This window comes from Mobula hypostoma, chromosome 5, assembly GCF_963921235.1.
Source record: "Mobula hypostoma chromosome 5, sMobHyp1.1, whole genome shotgun sequence".
Lineage (NCBI taxonomy): Eukaryota > Metazoa > Chordata > Chondrichthyes > Myliobatiformes > Myliobatidae > Mobula > Mobula hypostoma.
In genome coordinates this window covers 161,133,176-161,157,483 of record NC_086101.1, presented here as the reverse complement: position 1 = coordinate 161,157,483, position 24,308 = coordinate 161,133,176, and the positions used below count along the sequence as shown (strand labels likewise).

Here is a 24,308-nt window from a genome sequence, read left to right as displayed (position 1 = left end):
CAAATTGATAAATATAATGATAATGATACAAAGAGATCAGGATTACATTACTAATGGTTAACGTATACAGACACAGACTCCGAGTAACATATTTAATTTAAACCTCCCAATGTCTTAATAACTGAACATGAAAAAGATTTAAAAAGTTTTTACCCCCTACACTAAAAAAAAACAAAACGAAGACTGGGCTGCCATATTTCATCGGTTAAGATCATTATTTGTCATTAACTCCGCTCCTCTACACACAAAAAGTTACTAAAAAGGATTCGGAAAAGGTCAGCTTGCATCATATGAAAATGTTGAATAAATGGCCTCCAAATTTCTTCATATTTAACCGAAGGATCAGTGGTACCACTCCTAATTTTTTACAAGTTTAAACATGTTATAATTTGGGAAAACTATTGAAATGTAGTAGGGGGATTAGAATCTTTCCATTTAAATAAAATGGATCTTCTGGCTATTAATGTAACAAATGCAATCAAACAACAAGCTGAAGGGGATAAATGAATAAAGTAAATCATTGGTAGTCCAAAAATTGCAGTAATAAGATGAGGTTCTAAATCAATACACAAAACTACTGAAATAATCTCAAAAATGTCTTTCCAATATTTTTCCAAGAGAGGGTGAGACCAGAACATATGTGTCAAGGAAGCTACCTCAGAATTACATCTGTGACAGACAGGATTTATATGACCATAAAAATGAGCTAACTTATCCTTAGACATATGGGCCCTATGAACCACCTTAATTGTATCAAAGCGTGTCTAGCACACATTGAAGAAATGTTAACTAGTTGGAAAATTTTCTCCCATTTCTCTATGGGTAAAGGTACCTGAAGTTCTCTTTCCCATTCATTCTTAATCTTATCAGACATACCTAAACATATTTTCATAACTAAATCATAAACAATTGCTATTAAACTCTTCTGACAGGGTTTAAACCTAAAATATTTTCTGTAATTTCAGTTTGATGCGATATCAGAAAAGTAGGTAAAATAACCTTCAAAAAGTTTCTAAACTGTAAACATCTGAAAAAATGTGATCTAGACAAATTATGTTTATTAGACAACCGTTCAAAGGACATGAGACAATTATCCTTGAATAAATCACAAAAACACATTATTCCTTTCATTTTCCATAAAAGAAAAGCTTGATCTGTTCTGGATGGTTGGAGGAAAAAATTGGATATAATAAGACTTGATAGGATAAATTTATTCAATCCAGAAAATTTACGAAATTGAAATCATATTCGTATTGTATGTTTAATTATTGGAGTAATCATTTTGTTCAGTTTAGTAAGTGCAAAGGGAAGCGAAGCCCCTAAAATAGAAGCCAATGAGAACCCCTGTACAGACTCACACTCGAGGTTCACCTGTTGTGGACATTGAATTTCATCCAAATCTTGTGTCCAGAACATAAGAAATTGAATATTATTTGCCCAATAATAGAATCTAAAGTTTGGCAATGCCAAACTGCCATCTTTTTTTAATTTCTGTAAATATTTCTTACTTAAACTAGTATTTTTATTCTGCCATATATATGAACACAATTTAGAACCAATAATATCAAAAAGGGACTTAGGGATGAAGATTGGTACCATCTGAAATAGATAGAGAAATTTAGGTAAAAAGTCATCTTAATAGCATTGAATCGACCAATCAATGTTAGGAACAATGGGGACCATTTAGTAAGCAGTTGTTTAACATGATCAATTAAGGGTAAAAAGTTAACTTTAAATAGATCCTTACACTTCTTAGTAATTTTAACACCCAAATAAGTAAAATAATCAGTAACCAGTCTAAATGGTGATTGTCTATAGATTGGAACTTGCATATTTAATGGAAAAAGCTCACTCTTATTAAGATTCAATTTATAACCAGAAAAACTACTAAACTGAGCAAGAAATAATATTACTGCAGGGATGGATTTCTCTGGATTAGTGATATATAGCAACAGATCATCTGCATATAATGATACCTTATGTGTCTCATTCCCACGAATAATGCCAAATATATTGGGTGAATCATGAAGAGCGATTGCCAAGGGCTCCAAGGCAATATCAAATAGTAAAAGGCTTAAAGGACAGCCGTATCAAGTACCTCAAAAAAGCCTAAAAAAGGGGATCTCTGATTATTAGTAAGTACAGAAACCAAAGGTATATGATATATCAATTTAATCCAAGATATGAATTTTGGGCTAAAATTAAATTTCTCAACTATGTTAAATAAATATTTCCATTCTACTCCATTAAACGCCTTCTTGGCATCAAGTGAAATAACACAATCTGGAGTTTTAGATGAAGAAGTATATACAATGTTCATCAACCTCCTAACATTAAAATACGAATATCGATTTTTAATAAATCCTGTCTGGTTGTCAGAGACAATTTGTGGCAATACATTTTCCAATCTAATTTCTAATATTTTGGAAAAAATTTTGGAGTCCACATTTGACAAGGATCTAGGTCTATATGATGCACATTCAGTGTAGTCTTTATCATTTTTAGGAATTAAAGAAATAGATGCTTCATAAAAAGATTGTGGTAATTTACCTACAGATAAGGCATCCTTAAAAATTCTACATAACCAAGGAGAAGGTAGACTTGAAAAAGATTTTTGAAATTCTACTGTATACCCATCCAGGCCAGGTGCTTTACCGGAATTCATTGAGAAAATTGCTTTCTTTATTTCTTCTTCCGTAATGGATGCATCTAATGTTGAACATTCATTAAGTGGTAATTTTGGAATATTCAATTATCTTAAAAATTCATGCATTATGGTAGAATCGTCAGGAAATTCTTATTGGTATAAAGAGGTATAGAATTCTTGAAAAGATTTATTAATTTCCTTGTGCTCAGCCGTCAAAGTACCATCCCATTTAAGAACTTTAATAATCTGACATTCAGCTGAAGCAGCTTTCAATTGGTTGGCCAGCAATTTACCCGATTTATCACCATGTACATAAAATTGACTCTTAGTTTTAAGTAATTGATTTCCAATTGGGGATGTTAATAACAAACTGTGTTGCATCTGAAGTTCAACTCTTTTTTTGTATAGCTCCAAATTAGGAGCAGCAGAATATTTTTTTATCAATTTCTTTAATCTTATCAACCAATATATGTATTTCATTATTTATTTGTTTTTTCAATCCAGCAGAATATGAAATAATTTGCCCAAGGATATATACTTTAAAAGTGTCCCATCATATCCCACTGGAAATTTCTTCCGTAAAATTAGTTGAGAAGAAAAAGGCAATCTGTTCTTAAATAAAGTTAACAAAATTTAAGTCCTGAAGCAGAGTAGAATTGAACCGCCATTGACTAGCATTGAAAGTTACATCAGTTACTTTGATTGATAGTGTCAGGGGTGCATGATCAGAGACGGCAATTACATCGTACTTACAGGCAGGAACATACGAAACTAATCGAGATATAATAAAAAAGTAATCAATTCTAGAGTAATTGTGATATACATGAGAAAAGACTGAGAACTCTTTATCATTAGGATTTAAAAACCTCCAAACTTATAAAATTCCGGAGTCAACTAAAAAGGAATTAATAAATACAGGAGATTTATTTGGAAGTACTTGACTGGGCACAGACCTGTCCATCGAGGGATTCAGGCAACAGTTAAAATCTCCACCCATTATCAACGTATATTCATTTAAATTAGGAAGAGATGCAAATAAATGCTAAAAGAATTCAGGACAATTGGCATTTGGTGCATAGATATTAACCATAACAACTTTTTGGTTATAAAGTAAACCAGTAATTAACAGAAATCTACCATTCGGGTCTGAAATTGTTTCATAGTAAACAAATGAAATTGAGGAAAATAGACACTCATTCACCTTAGCCTGTGAATTGGAGTGAAATTGTTAACCCTTCCAAAACCTTAAAAAAAAACTCATTATCCTCCTTCCTTACATGAGTTTCCTGGGCAAAGATAATCTAAGCAATCTATGAAAAACTTTAACAATCTTCTTCATTTAATCAGATGATTCAAACCATTCGTATTCCATGAAACAAAGTTAATAATATCAATTCTACTTGAAAAAACCATATGCTGTGTAAAGGGTTAACTGTGCATAGGAAACTCATGAATCAGGAAGAGGGAAAAAGGTTTAAAGAGGAACTGGAAGTCATGACAATTCAGACATATTTGTAGTTTCAGATCAGCCCAGGTGGAAAAAACTAAACTAAAAATAGCCCCACCCCCCAACCACAAAAGCCCAAAAACTGGCCAATAGACAGTCAGAAGGCTATCTGGACACTTCCCTACCCCCATCTCTCTTGAAGGGAAGTCTCCAAAATTGAAAAGAATGCAAAACACCACCCACAGTCAAAACATTGGGAAAAGAATGCCATAAAAAGACACCAAAAAAAAGTTTAAAAAAAAAAGCCGTTTGTAAAACATTTTGAAAGGCAAGATCTTGTAAAGTGAAACAGAACACAATCTTATTAATATTTCAAGAAAAAAATCTTAATTATTTTCAAAAATAATTGAAAATAAAATAAATTAATAAAGGGAGAAAAAAAAAGAAACTTTAACATAAAAGCATGATAAATATCCATACTCCAAAACCAAGTACGAGCATTATCAAACCAAGGGAAAAATTCTTCAAACTTTAAAAGTCCAAATCTATGAACCGGTTATTAACTTATAATGCAAATGAATAGACATGAAAAGACAGTAAATTTATTAGACAGCTGAGATCAAACGTTGATTCTCAAGGAATTGATGCGTTTCGTCCATAGATTTAAACCATCTACGTGATTCATCGGGCAGAACAACCCTCAGGCAAGCTGGAAATACCAGGGCTGGTTGGAACTTTCTTTGATAGAGCTCGGACATCACCGGTTTAAAAAGCAATCTTTCTTGCATTACCTCAGGACTGTAATCTTCAACCAAACAAAACTTGAGGTCTCCGTGTTCAATAACCCCTTTCTGACGGGCAATTTGAATTAAATGCTCCTTGCTATGCACATAGTGGAACTGTAGTATAACAGGTCAAGGTTTCAGTTCTTTAGCGGGTTTTGCTCTTAAAGCCCGGTGGGTACAAACAAGTATAGGGGAAGTAGAAAAAACTTCAGAGCCGAACACGTCATTAAAAATTGAGAAAAAAATTCAGTAAGGTCACCACTCTCAACGTCTTCACTGAGTCCTATTATTCTCAAATTCTTTCTACGACTGTGATTTACCAGGTTCGATAATCTTAGTTTTATATTGTTGCAGTGTTTGAGTGGTCGAAGTTAATTTCTTTTCCAGCAAATCTAGCTTGCGGTCTCTCTGTCTACCAGCTTTCTCAAGTTTGGAAATTTGCCGTTGTTGTTTGTCACATTCCTGCTGAAATGCTCCCAATCTACTTTTCAATCTCCTTTAACAATACTTCCAAATTAGAAAATCTTGAATCGAATTTATCATCCAGGAGCTTTGACAGAGCCTCCAAGGTGAGTTGAGACTTAGGCTGTTGAGAGTCACCTTCTCTCCTTCCATTTTCATTACCAGCTTCCTTGCCTTCGGCTAATGCCTTTTTCCCTCTGGTACTCGTTTTCAGCGATTAAAAATCAAAGTTCAAACATATAAAAGTGTTATAAACACTTTAATACAGATAGTAAAAGGGTGGTAAAAAGATAGAAAAATGAACAGAGCAAAGCCAAATTGTGACTTACTCCATCTAGTGCCCCAAGAGAATCATTCCATATAAGTATGGTTCACAGATTTTTAAATTTCTAAACTTTTGCCTGTATGCTTCTGGGACCAACTCGTAAGCTTTGAGCACAGCCTGTTTCACTATGTCATAATCAGCTGCTTCATCAACTGTCAAAGCAGAATGGGCTTGCTAAGCCTTCCCCTTAATTACACTTTGTAAGAGAATAGGCCAACCCTCTTTTGGCCACTTTAAACTCTGAGCAAACTTCTCAAAATGCTGAAAGTATTTATTACCCTCTGCCTCGTCAAATGGAGGTACCAATTTAACTTCCTGACTGGCCTCAAACTTTATCACCAGAGTCTAACGCTAGACCCCTTTGCTGCAACCTCTCTTTCTTTTCCAGCTCGAACAGCCTCTGTCTTTCTGCTTCCTCCTGTTTTTCTGCCTCTTCTCTCTGTTTCTGCCTCTCTAGCCTCAAACTGCCTCTGCCTTTCTGCAGCCTCCATCTTTAATTTTTCTAACTTGTACGGGAGCTCAAGCTCACTAGGTTTACTTTCAGGAAACACCTCCAACTCCTCCACTTTAAACACACCCTCAGATACATAATGCTCAGCTATTATTCTCTGCACCTGTGCCTTCCTCATTGTCATTTTCACCTTAGCAAGTTTTAACCTTTTAGCAATACTCAACAACTCGATCCTTCTGGCGTCCTCTAATGCCTCAGAGGTTGGCGCTTCCAGAAATCTATCAACATCCATTGCTACTGATTTTCCACACATAAATAAATCAAAAATGATTTCCCCAATGAAATTGATAATTAATCAATCAATATGCCCCCAAATTTGTTCATATCCTGGGCGCAGGCCCCAATTTTATTACGAACCGTAACGCTTTAGAAATGAACCAGCAGCAATAGTCTACACCTGAAGTCTGGTTTTGATGTTAAAACCACTATCTTTATTAGTATCTACTTATAATATAGTAATTTAAGCAAGATAAACAAAAGTTAACAGTGTTACGTGAATATATATGTGTGTAAGTATAACTCCCAAACTATTGAGCTCAGGGGAAATAAGGCAGGAGTATTGAAAATGGTAAAGTATGAAAGTTCAGTTCATCCACAGAACAGGCGATGAGAGAGATATTTGTAATCCAGGGTAAATGTCGAGAGAAGGCAATTATGTCGAATTTCACTGGTTCCATGGTGGTAAAATGAGAGAACGGTCATTGTAGATTTTGTCCGTCGTCCTTCCAAATCCATATACGAATTATCACCGAAAGTGCCTTGTCACAACAGGTATCGTCTTCAAGTGAATTACCACACCACACCCAGGCAAGGGTTAACACATAAGTGGTCTTCACAGGATACCCCAAATCCAATCCACTCCTATGGATCAAACGAGGTGATAACTACACATTCGATGTACGCTGAATCGATAAGTAACCCACCCTTGTGGGCATAGGAAAGTTCTAAACATAGATTCTTGGCCACCAGTTCCCTTGTTTCGATCCTTCCATTTTTCCTCTTTCGTCTCTGTCTGACTCTGAGTGTCTGTGTCCTCGGTTAAAACTAAACAAGCTGCGAGTGATGTAAACAAGCTGCCAGTCAGACTGATTCACCTTCTTAATCTCTCTCTATCTCTCTCTTAAAATGACAGTCCACAGCAAACGAAACCTAGAGATTCATAACGATTGACTGGTGTGAACTGACTGGTGTGCCAGTAGTTGGGATGACTGAGTAAATCCTTTCCCACATTCTGAGCAGCTGTACGGCTTCTCCCCAGTGTGAACTCGCTGATGACTCCGTAGGTCGGATGACTGAGTGAATCCTTTCCCACATTCTGAGCAGGTGAATGGCTTCTCCCCAGTGTGAGCTCGCTGATGACTCCGTAGGGTGGATGATCGAGTGAATCTCTTCCCACATTCTGAGCAGGTGAACGGCTTCTCCCCAGTGTGAACTCGCTGATGACTCTGCAGGTGGGATGACTGAGTGAACTTCTTCTCACAGACTGAGCAGCTGAACGGCCTCTTCCCTGTGTGAACTGACTGGTGTGCCAGTAGTTGAGATGACTGAGTGAATCCTTTCCCACATTCTGAGCAGGTGAACGGCTTCTCCCCAGTGTGAACTCGCTGATGACTCTGTAGGTTGGATGACTGAGTGAATCTCTTCCCACATTCTGAGCAGGAGAAAGGCTTCTCCCCAGTGTGAATTCGCTGATGACTCTGCAGGTGGGATAACTGAGAGAATCCCTTCCCACAGTCTGAGCAGGTGAACGGCCTCTCCCCGGTGTGAACTGACTGGTGTGTCAGTAGTTGGGATGACTTAGCGAATCCTTTCCCACATTCTGAGCAGGTGAACGGCCACTCCCCACTGTGAACTGACTGGTGTGCCAGTAGTTGGGATGACTTAGTGAATCCTTTCCCACATTCTGAGCAGGTGAACGGCCACTCACCACTGTGAACTGACTGGTGTGCCAGTAGTTGGGATGACTGAGTGAATCCTTTCCCACATTCTGAGCAGGTGAACGGCCTCTCTCCAGTGTGAACTCGCTGATGACTCTGTAGGGCAGATGATTGAGTGAATCTCTTTCCACAGACTGAGCAGGTGAATGGCTTCTCCCCAGTGTGAATTCGCTGATGACTCCGTAGGTCGGAGGACTGAGTGAATCCCTTCCCACATTCTGAGCAGGAGAACAACTTCTCCCCAGTGTGAACTCGCTGGTGGGTCAGTAGTTGAGATGACTGACTGAATCCCTTCCCACAGTCTGAGCAGGTGAATGGCCTCTCTCCAGTGTGATCTCGCTGATGTACCTTAAGCTTAGATGAGCAAGTGAATCCCTTCCCACAGTCTGAGCAGGTGAATGGCCTCTCTCCAGTGTGAAGCCGCTGGTGCCTCTGTAGGGTGTCTGATCGAGTGAATCCCTTCCCACATTCCGAGCAGGTAAATGGCTTCTCCCCAGTGTGAACTCGCTGATGGCTCTGTAGGTTGGATAACTGAGTGAATCCCTTCCCACAGACTGAGCAGGTAAACGGCTTCTCCCCAGTATGAACTCGCTGATGACTCTGTAGGTTGGATGACTGAGTGAATCCCTTCCCACAGACTGAGCAGCTGAACGGCTTCTCCCCAGTGTGAACTCGCTGATGACTCTGTAGGTCAGAAGACCGAGTGAATCCCTTCCCACAGACCGAGCAGGTGAACGGCTTCTCCCCAGTGTGAACTTGCTGGTGGGTCAGTAGGTCAGATGACACTGTGAATCCTTTCCCACAGTCTGAGCAGGTGAATGGCCTCTCTCCAGTGTGAACTCGCTGATGTACCTTAAGATTAGATGAGCAAGTGAATCCCTTCCCACAGTCTGAGCAGGTGAACGGCCTCTCCCCAGTGTGAACTCGCTGGTGACTCTGTAGGTTGGATGACACTGTGAATCCCTTCCCACATTCTGAGCAGGTGAATGGCTTCTCCCCAGTGTGAACTCGCTGATGACTCTGTAGGGTGGATGACTGAGTGAATCCCTTCCCACAGACAGAACAGGTGAACGGCTTCTCCCCAGTGTGAACTCGCTGATGACTCTGTAGGGTGGATGACTGAGTGAATCTCTTCCCACAGACTGAGCAGGTGAACGGCTTCTCCCCGGTGTGAACTCGCTGATGACTCTGTAAGTCGGATGACCGAGTGAATCCCTTCCCACAGTCCGAGCAGGTGAATGGCCGCTTCCTGGTGTGAACTCGCTGGTGAGCCATTAGGTCAGATGACTGAGTGAATCCTTTCCTAGAAATTCAGCAGATGACCAGCCTCTGCCCAGTGTGACTGGTGTGTCCACAGGATGGTCGATTAAATCCTTTGCTCCACTTAAATATCTAGACAGAGACAGCAAAACTGGCGTGCAGTGTTTGAGATTCCTGGAGACAAATTCCTTCTCGTTTTTAACCTGTAAAAAGATTTACAAAATCCATCAAGGGGTGTAGGACAACATTTCAGATGAGATTACTTGAGTTGCCATGGTTTGATGTGGCATCACACTGTTACAGTGAGGTTCAACCTAAGTTGGAGAGAGAAATCATCTTGTAACTGGGCACAGTTCTGGTATTTGGAATGACCATCAATTCCCTGATGCTCTTCCTGTCTCTATAAGAATGGGGCATTTCTGCTGTCTCCAATTTGTGCCCTGGTTCAGTTTGACTCTCTCCATTGGTATTATTCTTTGTTCCTACTGAGCAGCATGGGAGCCTGGCCCCACAGTGACTGAAACAATCTCACACAAATAGTGTTTCTTGATGTGCAGCTGTGATTTTCTTTTATGTATTATTCACTTAAAGTGCCACAGTTTAACGCTATATAAAAAATTCCTGCTGAGATGAATGGTTGGTCCGCACAGCTGTTAAAAGGACTTTTTTGTATTATTTTTGAATTTTTGTATTATTTCAGGTTCTTGTCACAGTCATAGAAAATTACAACACAGAAACAGGCCCTTTGGGCCATCTAGTTTGTGCTGAACTATTTAAACTGCCCACTCCCATACCCCTACCATCCAGGTACCTTTACAAACCTTTAAATGTTGAAATCGAGTTCGCATGCACCATTTGTGCTGGCTGCTCATTCCACACCTGGATGACGGTCTGTGTGAAGAAGTTTCCCCTCATGTTCCCCTTAACGTTTCACCTTTCATCCTTAACCCATGGCCTCTGGTTAGAGTCCCACCCAATCACAGTGGAGAAAGCCAGCTTGCATTTAACTTATCTATACCCCTCTATCACAATCAAATCATAGAAACATAGAAACATAGAAAATAGGTGCAGGAGTAGGCCATTCGGCCCTTCGAGCCTGCACCACCATTTATTATGATCATGGCTGATCATCCAACTCAGAACCCTGCACCAGCCTTCCCTCCATACCCCCTGATCCCCGTAGCCACAAGGGCCATATCTAACTCCCTCTTAAACATAGCCAATGAACTGGCCTCAACTGTTTCCTGTGGCAGAGAATTCCACAGATTCACCCCTCTCTGTGTGAAGAAGCTTTTCCTCATCTCAGTCCTAAAAGGCTTCCCCTTTATCCTCAAACTGTGACCCCTCCTTCTGGACTTCCCCAACATCGGGAACAATCTTCCTGCATCTAGCCTGTCCAATCCCTTTAGGATTTTATACGTTTCAATCAGATCCCCCCTCAATCTTCTAAATTCCAATGAGTGCAAGCCTAGTTCATCCAGTCTTTCTTCATATGAAGGTCCTGCCATCCCAGGAATCAATCTGGTGAACCTTCTTTGTACTCCCTCTATGGCAAGGATGTCTTTCCTCAGATTAGGGGACCAAAACTGCACACAATACTCCAGGTGTGGTCTCACAAAGGCCTTGTACAACTGCAGTAGTACCTCCCTGCTCCTGTACTCGAATCCTCTCGCTATAAATGCCAGCATACCATTTGCCTTTTTCACCACCTGCTGTAACTGCATGCCCACTTTCAATGACTGGTGTATAATGACACCCAGGTCTCGTTGCACCTCCCCTTTTCCTTATCGGCCACCATTCAGATAATAATCTGTTTTCCTATTTTTGCCACCTAAGTGGATAACTTCACATTTATCCACATTAAATTGCATCTGCCATGAATTTGCCCACTCACCCAACCTATCCAAGTCACCCTGCATCCTCTTAGCATCCTCCTCACAGCTAACACTGCCGCCCAGCTTCGTGTCGTCCACAAACTTGGAGATGCTGCATTTAATTCCCTCATCCAAGTCATTAATATATATTGTAAACAACTGGGGTCCCAGCACTGAGCCTTGCGGTACCCCACTAGTCACTGCCTGCCATTCTGAAATCTCCCCTCAATCTTCTACATTCCAAGGAATAAAGTCCTGATCTGTTCAATCGTTCCTTATAACCCAAGCCCTTCCGACCTGCCAACATCCTTCTGAATTTTCTCTGAACTCTTCCAACCTCTTTTACATCTTTCTTGTAGGTAGGTGACCACAACTGCACACAAAGCTCCAAATTAGGCCTCGCCAATGTCTTCTACAAGTCAACAAAACATCCATCTATTGTTGTCAGTACTTTGGTTCATGAAGGCCAATGGGCTGAAATCTTTCTTTCCGTCCCTGTCCAACTGTGATACCACTTTCAGTGAATTAAGGACTTATATTCCCAGGTCCCTTTCTTTTTACATCACTCCTCCGTACCCGACCAGTCACTGTGAAAAACCTCCCTTGGTCGGTCATACCAAAGTTCAACAACTCACACTTGTCTGCATTAAATTCCATTTTCCATTTCTCAAACCATTTTCCCAGCCGGTCCAGATCGCACTGCAAGTCATGATAGTCTTCCTCACTGTCCACTACACCCCCAGTCTTGGTGTCAGCCACAAATTTGCTGATCCAGTTAACCACACTGTCATCCAGATTACTGATATAGATGACACACAACAACAGATCCAGCACTGATCCCTGTGGCACACCACTAGTCACAGGCCTCCAGTCAGAGAACCTGAATAACAGAACAGATAGTGGAGGGGTGGTGGAGACAGTTGTTGTTCAGTCCTCAAAGTCAGGAATGAAAAAGTGGAGCATGGTGCAGTGAATATGCTGAGCCCTGTATACTTCAATACAAGGCGCAGCGTAGGAAAGGCAGATGTGTTCATGAGACATGGATCAACACCTGGAATTAAGATACTACGATCTGCCAACTGTGGATTGGACAGGCTGCTTTATGGCAAAGGTGTGCTTGGTAAATGGGAGGCATTTAAAGTGAAATTTTGAAAGTACAAAGCACGTACGTGCTTGTCAGAATAAAAGAAAAAGATAGAAACTGTAGGGAACCTTGGTTTTTAAGAGATATTGAGACCCTGGTGAAGCACAAAACTGAGTTGCGTAACAGGGATAGGCAGGCAGGTTCTTATGGAGTATAAGAAATGCAAGAGAACACACAAGAAATAAATCAGGATGGCTAAACGAAGGCATGATTGCCCTTGCAGAAATGATGAAGGGATTCTAGAGATAATATTAGGAGCAAAAGTATTGTCAGGCACAAAGTTGGTCCTCTGGAAGACCAGAATGGTAATCCATGTTTGGAACCAAAGCAGACAGGGAAGGCCTTAAATACTTTTTTCATCTCTACTTACACAGGAGATGGACACGGGGTCTATGGGAGTGTGGAAAAGCGGCATTAACATCGTGGACTGTGTACAGATTAAAGAAGAGGAGTTGTTTGCTATCCTGAAGCAGATTAGGGTGGATAAATCTCCAGGGTATGACTAGGTGCTGCCTCGGACCCTATGGGAGGTAAGTGCAGAAATTGTCGGGCCCCTAGCAGAGATAATTCAATCATCCTTGGTGACAAGGGAGGTACCAAAGGATCGGAGAACACCCAATGTTATTTCGCTGTTTAACATAGAACATAGACCATAGAAACCCACAACATATTACAGGCCCTTCAGCCCACAAAATTGTGCCAACCATGTAACCTACTCTAGAAACTGCCTAGAATTTCCTTAACACATAGCCCTCTATTTTTCTAAGCTCCATGTACCTAAGATTCTCTTAAAAGACCCTATTGTATCTGCCTCTACCACTGCCGCTGGCAGTCCATTCCATGCATCCACCTCTCTCTGTGTGAAAAACTTACCCCTGACATCCCCTTGGGACACATTTTCAAGCACCTTAAAACTGTGCCCCCTCATGTTAGCCATTTCAGCCCTGGGAAAAAGCCTCTGGCTATCCATATGATCAATGCCCCTCATCATCTTATACACCTAAAAAAGGCTCTAAGCATAAACAAGGAAATTATACATTGCTTTGAGGATTTGTTTGAAGTATATACAATTATGAGGCTATAGATAGGGTAAATGCAAGCAGGCTTTTTCCACTGAGGTGGGGTGGGACGACAACCAGAGGGCATGGGTAAGTGGGGAAGGTGAAAATTTAAGGGGAACATGCGGAGAAACTCTTCACTGAAATGGTCGTGACAGTGTAGAATGAGATGCCAGCACAAGTGGTTCAAACCAGCTCAATTTCACCATTTAAGAGAAGTCTGGATAGGTACCTGGATGGTAGGGGTATGGAGGGCTGTGGTCCCAGTGCAGGACGTTGCATTAGAGAGTTTAAATATTTTCGGCCTTGTCTAGATGGGCCGAATGGCCTCTTTCACAGAACTTCTCCATGTCCCTATGACAGAGAAGCTGGCCAAACTTGATTGGGAGCGGAGACTGGTAGGAATGACGATGGAACATCAATGGCTGGAGTTTCTGGGAGCAATTCGGGAAGTGAGTGACAGATACATCCCAAAGAAGTGGAAGCATTGGAAAGGCAGCAGGACACAACCATGGCTGAAATGAGAAGCCAAAGCAAACATAAGAGCCAAAGAGAGGGCAAATAATAGAACAAAAACTATTGGAAAGGTTTTAGAAACCAACTGGAGACAACAAATTCGGAGCAAGGCGGCTGTGGATGAAAGACTAAGTAATTTTGGAGAGAAGGCAGTTTAACTACTCGGGGTAAAAGAGGGGCAAGACTGCTCAGGCGTGTGATGTCAGCCAGTACAGCAGCAAAAGTTTAAAAAGACCGCCATATCCAGTGGGCAGCGGAGTGATAGGGCTTTGGCTCAACGGGCTTACGCTGTAATGAGATGAGGTAGGTTTAATTGTGTTTATTGAGGAAAGGAAGTAGTATGCATGTGAGGCCGGTTTTCTGTGCTCGGTGTCAGATGCGGGAAGTCCTGGAGTCTCCCAGCCTCCCGTACAGCCATATCTGCACCCGGTGTGTCAAGCTGCAGCTCCTAAGGGACCCAGTTAGGGAACTGGAAATGCAGCTTGATGACCTTCATTTGGTCAGGGAGAGCAAGGAAGTGATAGAGAGGAGTTTTAGGCAGGTGGTCACACCGGGGCCATGGGAGACAGACCAGTGGGTCACAGTCTGGAGAGGGAAGGGGAAGAGTCAGGTACTTGAGAGTACCCCTCGACAATAAGTACTCCTGTTTGAGTACAAGTGGAGGGGGGCACGACGTACCTGGGGGAAGCAACAGTGGCCGCGCCTCTGGCACAGAGTCTGGCTCTGAGGCCCAGAAGGGTAGGGAAAGGAAGAGGATGGCAACAGTGATAGGGAACTCTGTAGTTAGGGGGTCAGACAGGCGATTCTGTGGACGCAGGAAAGAAACTCGGATAGTAGTTTGCCTCCCAGGTGCCAGGGTCCGGGATGTTTCAGATCGCGTCCATGATATCCTTCAGTGGGAGGGAGAACAGCCAGGGGTCGTGGTACATATTGGTACCAATGATATAGGTAGGAAAAGGGAAGAGGTCCTGAAACAAGACTACAGGGAGTTAGGAAGGAAGCTGACAAGCAGGACCGCAAAGGTAGTAATCTCGGAATTACTGCCTGTGCCACGTGACAGTCAGTATAGGAATAGAATGAGGTGGAGGATAAATGTGTGGCTGAGGGATTGGAGCAGGGAGCAGGGATTCAGATTTCTGGATCACTGGGACCTCTTTTGGGGCAGGTGTGACCTGTACAAAAAGGACAGGTTGCACTTGAATCCCAGGGGGACCAATATCCTGGCGGGGAGGTTTGCTAAGGCTACGGGGGAAGAGTTTAAATTGAAATTGTTGGGGTTGGGAACCGAACTGAAGAGACTGGGGAAGAGGCAGTTGGCTCACAAATAGAGAAAACTTTGGAGTCAGTGTGTGAGGGAGGATAGGCAAGTGATAGAGAAGGGACACGCTCAGACAGACTGTTTGAGATGTGTCTATTTTAACACAAGGAGTGTTGTGAACAAAGCGGATGAGCTTAGAGCGTGGATCAGTAGAAACATAGAAAAGAGATGCAGGAGTAGGCCATTCGGCCCTTCAAGCCTGCACCGCCATTCAGTATGATCATGGCTGATCATCCAACTCAGAACCCTGTACCAGCCTTCCCTCCATATCCCCGATCCCTTTAGCCACAAGGGCCATATCTAACTCCCTCTTAAATATAGCCAATGAACTGGCCTCAACTGTTTCCTGTGGCAGAGAATTCCACAGATTCACCACTCTCTGTGTGAAGAAGTTTTTCCTCATCTCGGTCCTAAAAGGCTTCCCCTTTATCCTCAAACTGTGACCCCTTGTTCTGAACTTCCCCAACATCGGGAACAATCTTCCTGCATCTAGCTAGTCCAATCCCTTTAGGATTTTATACGTTTCAATAAGATCCCCCTCAATCTTATAAATTCTAATGAGTATAAGCCTAGTCGATCCAGTCTTTCCTCATATGAAAGTCCTGCCATCCCAGGAATCAATCTGGTGAACCTTCTTTGTACTCGCTCTATGGCAAGAAAGCCTTTCCTCAGATTAGGGGACCAAAACTGAACACAATACTCCAGGTGTGGTCTCACCAAGGCCTTGTACAACTGCAGTAGTACCTCCCTGCTCCTGTACTCGAATCTTCTTGCTATGAATGCCAGCATACCATTTGCCTTTTTCACTGCCTGCTGTACCTGCATGCCCACTTTCAATGACTGGTGTATAATGACACCCAGGTCTTGTTGCACCTCCCCTTTTCCTAATCAGCCACCATTCAGATAATAATCTGTTTTCCTGTTTTTGCCACCAAAGTGGATAACCTCACATTTATCCACGTTAAATTGCATCTGCCATGAATTTGCCCACTCACCTAACCTATCCAAGTCACCCTGCATCCTCTTAGCATCCTCCTCACAGCTAACACTGCCGCCCAGCTTCGTGTCATCTGCAAACTTGGAGATGCTACATTTAATTCCCTCAACTAAGTCATTAATATATATTGTAAACAACTGAGGTCCCAGCACTGAGCCTTGTGGTACCCCAGTAGTCACTGCCTGCCATTCTGAAAAGGTCCCGTTTATTCCCACTCTTTGCTTCCTGTCTGCCAACCAATTCTCTATCCACATCAATACCTTACCCCCAATACTGTGTGCTTTAAGTTTGCACACTAATCTCCTGTGTGGGACCTTGTCAAAAGCCTTTTGAAAATCCAAATATATCACATCCACTGGTTCTCCCATATCCACTCTACTAGTTACATCCTCAAAAAATTCTATGAGATTCGTCAGACATGATTTTCCTTTCACAAATCCATGCTGACTTTGTCCGATGATCTCACCGCTTTCCAAATGTGCTGTTATCACATCTTTGATAACTGACTCTAGCATTTTCCCCACCACCGATGTTAGGCTAACCGGTCTATAATTCCCCGGTTTCGCTCTCCCTCCTTTTTTAAAAAGTGGGGTTACATTAGCCACTCTCCAATCCTCAGGAACTAGTCCAGAATCTAAAGAGTTTTGAAAAATTATCACTAATGCATCCACTATTTCTTGGGCTACTTCCTTAAGCACTCTGGGATGCAGACCATCTGGCCCTGGGGATTTATCTGTCTTTAATCCCTTCAATTTACCTAACACCACTTCCCTACTAACATGTATTTCCTTCAGTTCCTCCATCTCATTAGACCCTCTGTCCCTTACTATTTCCGGAAGATTATTTATGTCCTCCTTAGTGAAGACAGAACCAAAGTAGTTATTCAATTGGTCTGCCATGTCCTTAGAGGTATGATGTGGTGGCCAGTATAGAGACTTGGATGGCTCAGGGACAGGAATGGTTACTTCAAGTGCCGGGTTTTAGATGTTTTAGAAAGGTCAGGGAGGGAGGCAACAGACGTAGGGGCGTGGCACTGTTAATCAGAGATAGTGTCACGGCTGCACAAAAGGTGGACGTCATGGAGGGATTGTCTACGGAATCTGTGGGTGGAGGTTAGGAACAGGAAGGAGTCAATAACTTTACTGGGTGTTTTTTATAGGTCGCCCAATAGTAACAGGGATATCGAGGAGCAGATAGGGAAACAGATCCTGGAAAGTTGTAATAATAACAGAGTTGTCGTGATGGGAGATTTTAATTTCCCAAATATCGATTGGCATCTCCCTACAGCAAGGGGTTTAGATGGGGTGGAGTTTGTTAGGTGTGTTCAGGAAGGTTTCTTAACACAATATGTAGATAAGTCTACAAGAGGAGAGGCTGTACTTGATTTGGTATTGGGAAATGAACCTGATCAGGTGTCAGATCCCACAGTGGGGGAGCATTTTGGAGATAATGATCATAATTCTAGCTCCTTTACAATAGCATTGGAGAGAGATAGGAACAGACAAGTTAGAAAAGCATTTAATTGGAGTAAGAGGAAATATGAGGATATCAGGCAGGAAATTGGAAGCTTAAATTGGGAACAGATGTTCTCAGGGAAAAGTACGGAAGAAATGTGGCAAATGTTCAGGGGATATTTGTGAGGAGTTCTGCATAGGTATGTTCCAATGAGACAGGGAAGTTATGGTAGGGTACAGGAACCGTAGTGTACAAAGGCTGTAATAAATCTAGTCAAAAGGTTCAGAGAGTTAGGTAATGTTAGGGATTTAGAGAATTATAAGGCTAACAGGAAGGAGCTTAAAAAGGAAATTAGGAGAGCCAGAAGGGGCCATAAGAAGGCCTTGGCGGGCAGGAATAAGGAAAACCCCAAGGCATTCTACAAGTATGTGAAGAGCACGAGGATAAGACGTGAAAGAATAGGACCTATCAAATATGACAGTGGGAAAGTGTGTATGGAACTGGAGGAAATAGCACAGGTACTTAATGAATACTTTACTTCAGTATTCACTATGGAAAAGGATTTCGGAGATTGTAGTACAAATTTGCAGCAGACTGAAAAGCTTGAGCATGTAGATATTAAGAAAGAGGATGTGCTGGAGCTTTTGGAAACTATCAAGTTGGATAAGTCGCCGGGACCGGATGAGATGTACCCCAGGCTACTGTGGGAGGCGAGGGAGGAGATTGCTGAGCCTCTGGCGATGATCTTTGAATCATTAGTGGGGATGGGAGAGGTTCCAGAGGACTGGAGGTTTGCGGATGTTGTTCCTTTATTCAAGGAAGGGAGTAGGGATAGCCCAGGAAATTATAGACCAGTGAATCTTACTTCAGTGGTTGGTAAGTTGATGGAGAAGACCCTGAGAGGCAGAATTTATGAACATTTGGAGAGGTATAATATGATTAGGAATACTCAGCATGGCTTTGTCAAAGGCAGGTCGTGCCTTATGAGCCTGATGGAATTTTTTGAGGATGTGACTAAACACATTGATGAAGGAAGAGCAGTAGATGTAGTGTATATGGATCTTAGCAAGGCATTTCATAAGGTACCCCATGCAAGGCCTATTGAGAAAGTAAAGAGGCATGGGATCCAAGGGGACATTGCTTTGTGGCTTGCCCACAGAAGGCAAAGAGTGGTTGTAGACTGGTCATATTCTGCATGGAGGTCGGTGAACAGTGGTGTGCCTCAGGGATCTTTCTGGGACCCTTACTCTTCGTGATTTTTATAAATGACCTGGATGAGGAAGTGGAGGGATGGGTCAGTATGTTTGCTGATGACACAAAGGTTGGAGGTGTTGTGAATAGTGTGGAGGGCTGTCAGAGGTTAGAGGGACATTGATAAGATGCAAAACTGGGCTGAGTAAGTGGCAGATGGAGTTCAACCCAGATAAGTGTGAAGTAGTTCATTTTGGTAGGACAAATATGATGGTAGAATATAGTATTAATGGTAAGACTCTTGGCAGTGTGGGGTCAGAGTCCATAGGACACTCAAAGCAGCGGCACAGGTTGACGCTGTGGTTAAGAAGGCATGCGGTGTATTGGCCTTCGTTAATCGTGGAATTGAATTTAGGAGCCGAGAGGTAATGTTGCAGCTTTAGAGGACCGTGGTCAGACCCCACTCGGAGTACTGTGCTCAGTTCTGGTCGCCTCACTACAGGAAGGATGTGGAAGCCATAGAAAGGGTGCAGAGGAGATTTACAAGGATGTTGCCTGGATTGGGGAGCATGCCTTATGAAAACAGGTGGAGTGAACTTGACCTTTTCTCCTTGGAGTGACGGAGGATGAGATGTGACCTGATAGAGGTGTATAAGATGATAAGAGGCATTGATCGCGTGGATAGTCGGAGGCTTCTTCCCAGGACTAAAATGGTTGCCACAAGAGGGCACAGGTTTAAGGTGCTTGGGAGTCGGTACAGAGGTGATGTCAGGGGTAAGTTTTTTACTCAGAGAGTGGTGAATGGAGGGAATGAGCTGCTGGCACCAGTGGTGGGGGCAGATACAATAGGGTCTTTTAAGAGACTTCTGGATAGGTACATGGAACTTAGAAAAATTGAGGGCTATGGGGGGTGAGTCTAATAATTTCTAAGGCAGGGACATGTTCAGCACAACTTTGTGGGCCGAAGGGCCTGTGTTGTGCTGTAAGTTTTCTATGTTTCTAAAAAAATAATCAGATATGCTCAGGGCATTGAATTATGATTCGTAGTCATTAATGAGTCTTGGTTGCACCCAATAGTCTGAGGCATTTGTTGGAACAAAATATCTGGGGCCTCAATATCTCTTGAAAACCAAGGTTCCCTGCACCAGTTACCTTTCAACTTTTATTTTGGCAGTCTCATACAAACTCTACACTCTCAAAATTACACTTCTGAAGGACACCCATTTACCAAGTGCTCCTTTGCTAGAAAACATCCTGTCCCAATTCACACTTGTCAGATCCTTTCTGATAACATCAAAATCGACCTTTCTCCAAGTTAGAATCTCAACCTGTGTTCCAGACCTCTCTTTTTCCATATTCAGTTTGAATTTTATGGCATTATGATCACTGGATACAAAGTGTTCCCACACACTAATTTCTGTCACTAGCCCTGGATCATTTCCTAATCTCTTACTGCACACTTCTACATTGGGAATTCTACATGCTGATTAAGGACACATTTGACAAACTCTACCCCAGCTAGTCCTTTTACAGTATGGGAGACCCAGTCAATATTTGCAAAGTTAAAATCACTTACTATATCAACATTTGTTTCTTGGCATAGTCTGCAATCTCTCTACAAATTTGTTCCTCTAAATCCCTCAGACTGTTGGGTGCAACCAAGTCCCAGTAATGGTGAGAATATCATGATTCCATGCCCTAAGCTCATCTGGCTTTTCTATGATGCTTCCTGCATTGTGACATACACAGCTCAGCACATTCATCGCACCATGCTCAACCTTCAGATTGCTGACTTTGTCTGAACAACATCTGACTGGGTGTCAAGAAAGCAACCTCTCCCTCAATGTCACAAAAACAAGGGAACTGGTTGTGGACTACTGAAGGATTGGAGACAGGCTAATCCCTATTGACACCAATGGACCTGGGGTTGAGAGAGTGAACAGCTTTAAGTTTCTCGGCATAAACATTACCGAGGAACTCACGTGGCTATGCGCCTCTTTCACCTCAGAAGGTTGAAGAAGTTTGGTATGGGTCCCAAATCCTAAGAACTTTCTACAGGGGCACAATTGAGAGCATCCTGACCGGCTGCATCACTGCCTGGTATGGGAACTGTACTTCCCTCAATCGCAAGACTCTGCAGAGAGTGGTGCGGACAGCCCAACACATCTGTAGATGTGAACTTCCCACTATTCAGGACATTCACAAAGACAGGTGCGAAAAAAGGCCCAAAGGATCATTGGGGACCTGAGTCACCCCAACCACAAACTGTTCCAGCTGCTACCATCTGGGAAACGGTACCACAGCATAAAAGCCAGGACCAACAGGCTCCTGGACAGCTTCTTCCACCAGCCCATCAGACTGATTAATTCATGCTGATACAATTGTTTTTCTATGTTATAATGACTTTCCTATGTACTATTTATTATAAATCTACTAGAAATTGCACATTGCATATTTAGATGGAGAAGTAATGTAAAGATTTCTATTCCTCATGTATATGAAGGATACAAGTCATTTCAATTCACCCTCTCCACTATCTGTTCTGGTATTCTGACTCCAATCCCTCCTGCAACTTTAGTTTAACCACCTCCACACCTCCCCCCGCCCCCACCGCACACCAGCACTAGCAAGCCTTACCACAAGGATATCAGACCTCTGCTGGTTTTAATTCCCTAACTAACACATCCCCTATCGGCCCTTTGACAGTCCTCTGCTTGGTAACCCCACTAACAGTTTCTAAAGTGGTCTAGCTGTTGTTGTGTGGGATAGCTACAGGAGTACTCTGCGACGGCTATTTAACCTCATTCCCCTTCCTAACTCTCACCATTTCCTGTGTCCTGCACCTTGGATGCAACTCACCTCTCTTCATGTCATATCTATCACCCCCTTCAACTCCCAAATGATCTGGAATTCATCCATTTCCAGCTCCAACTCCCTAATGTGCAGGATTACAAGCTGCAGCCGGATGCACATCTTGTAGGTTAGGGTGTCAGAGACACTGGAAGTCTCCCCACTTTCCCACCAATATCCCCTCCAATTTGTAATGACGAGTGTGCCGAAAAATCTTGTGCTGTGCAATTTTTACCCAGTGACAACAACATGTGCACATGAATTTTAAAGAGAGAGGTACTTATTTTAACAGCTAGCAAATCACTGTTGATAAGAACTTTGATATTCTCTGGGTTTGATCATTCAACTGCACGCTCACACAGCCTATGTAGCAGGCCTGTAGAGGGTTATGAAGGATTTTCTCACTCCAGCTTTTGCACACCGTCTATATCTGATCTGCTTGCTAAATGACGCTTTAAAGTCAGATTTCCAAATATCACTCCACTTCCTCCCACTTGCAAATTCTCCAGCAACTTTTTCATTGCCACAATACACACAGGTTTCTGTATTGTACATAAATATTCCCCCTGAACCCACCCCCAGGTGACTGGCAGTGATGGCAATGCCAATGAATATGAAGGGAAGGGTAGTAGTCTGTCTCATTGGAGTCCGGCACATTTGTGACGTGAACACTACTTGTTGCCTAGGACAAAGGTGTTTGATATCATTAAGTCAGACATCCCACCTCTCCCTGAAGTTCTGGGAGTCTCCTGCATATTGATAGTGACTCCCTGATGGCTGCAAATTATATACAATATCCCGGAAATCGATTTTTTGGAGAGGGAGAGGGCGGGAGGGAGGGTAGACAGACGTAGCGAGAGAGTGACAGAGAGAGCATCCAGATTGGTCTCCCTTCGTGCTAATGATCTACGGAAAAAGAGCACCAATGCTGAGTTCCTCCAGCATTTTGTGTATCTTGCTTGGATTTCCAACATCTGCAGATTTTCTCGTTTGTGATTGGGGATACAACAAAGGTGATTTTCTTAACAGCTGATGTAAAAGATTTTGTTCCCTTTCTCCGAGTTCCTAATCCTTGTAGTTAGATAGCTGGCGCTCAGCTCTGTCTGAGGGATCCATCATTTCCCATTCCCTCATCAGCCTGAAGCTCCCCGGGGCCGTGTACGGATCGTGGGGCTAAGAGAGAGGGATGAGAACAGGACAGTCCTGGGATTACGGGCTATGCTGTTCGGAGCTCGCAGCAATTGTCCCGAATTCGGTGTTGAAAACTCCCGCCCGCAAACCATCTCTTACCTGGAGCCGATTTCTCGAGGCCTTTGAGTACTGTGCGCATGCGCGATATTCGAGCACATCCGCAACCCTGACGCCTGCGCATTTGATCGGTGCTTCAGCGATGGCGATAATTGTACGCAGAGCTTTCTGGGTAATTAAGGTGCCATTAAAAGTTCCTGCAACCACCGGTTCCATGTCCATTGCAGTAATGCACCATTAAGCTGGATGCCAACCGCCGTAAAACAAGAAGGTTTCATGTCCATACCTCAGTTTTTTTGGTGTAGAAAACTCAGCAGCTCTTTTAATGTAGAAAGCAGCTCCCAGAAACAATACACTTGATATCAGCAAACTTTCCGCGTGTCTAATGCCAAAGTAGAACCTTCTTACAAATGCACGGATTCTGCTGTTGCTGGAAATGTAGATACATACACACAAAATGCTGAAGGAACTCTGTAGTTCAGGCAGTAACTAAGCAGAGGAGTACACAGTCCAGGCATGCTGAAGGGGCTTGGCCTAAACGTTGTCCGTTTATTCCTCTCCACATTTGCCGCCTGGTCTGTTGATTTCCAACAGTATTTTGCTGAAATTAACCAAATTCTTTTTCGATCATCCAGTTTCCAAATGCTTCTAATCTTTCACTTGTAGCCACATCCTGCTGGTCTGATTCCTCATCCTCCTCCTTGTAAACTCTAGGCCCCATCTCTTTCTGGAGCCCCATAGCCCTGACTCAGGCTGGCAACTCTTTGGTTTCTGACTCTGCTCCATCAAAGATTCACTCGCTAGTCTGCTGTCAGACCTTAGAGGTGCATTGCAACAACACAGCTGTCTGAGGCACCGTCCTTTTAAATTAGTGAAAATGACCCAAAACATTGAAAAGAGCAGGGAAGGAGGACTTCAACCACCTTAGTCCAGATCCCTGGGGAATGTCAAAACCACAGTGAGCTCATCATGCTATTCAGCCTGGAGAAAATCATGCAGGGAATTCATCAGGTGTATAAGATGATGAGAGTAATTGGCCGTGTGGATAGCCACAGGCTCTTTCCCAGGACGGAACTGGCTAACACGAGGTGGCATGGTTCTAAAGTGCTTGGAAGTCGTTGCATGGGAGATGTCAGAGGTAAGTTTTTTTTACACAAAGAGTGGTGGATGTGCAGAATGCACTGCCAGTGACGGTGGTAGAGGCGAATACAATAGGGTATTCTAACAGATTCTTAGCTTGGTACATGGAGCCTAGAAAAATAGAGGGCTATGCAGTAGGGTAA

At 42.8% G+C, this 24,308-nt stretch overlaps 1 protein-coding gene across 1 annotated transcript; it reads right to left on the bottom strand.

Moving 5' to 3' along the window:
• On the bottom strand, positions 1-23,094 carry LOC134347110 (zinc finger protein 850-like). The gene is made up of 2 exons (XM_063049254.1): positions 23,068-23,094; positions 1-9,577 (listed from the first exon to the last, which is right to left on the bottom strand). The coding sequence occupies exon 2, from the start codon at positions 9,387-9,389 to the stop codon at positions 7,335-7,337; it is 2,055 nt and encodes a 684-aa protein (XP_062905324.1). The 5' UTR covers positions 9,390-9,577; positions 23,068-23,094; the 3' UTR covers positions 1-7,334.
• Positions 23,095-24,308: the final 1,214 nt, after the last annotated feature.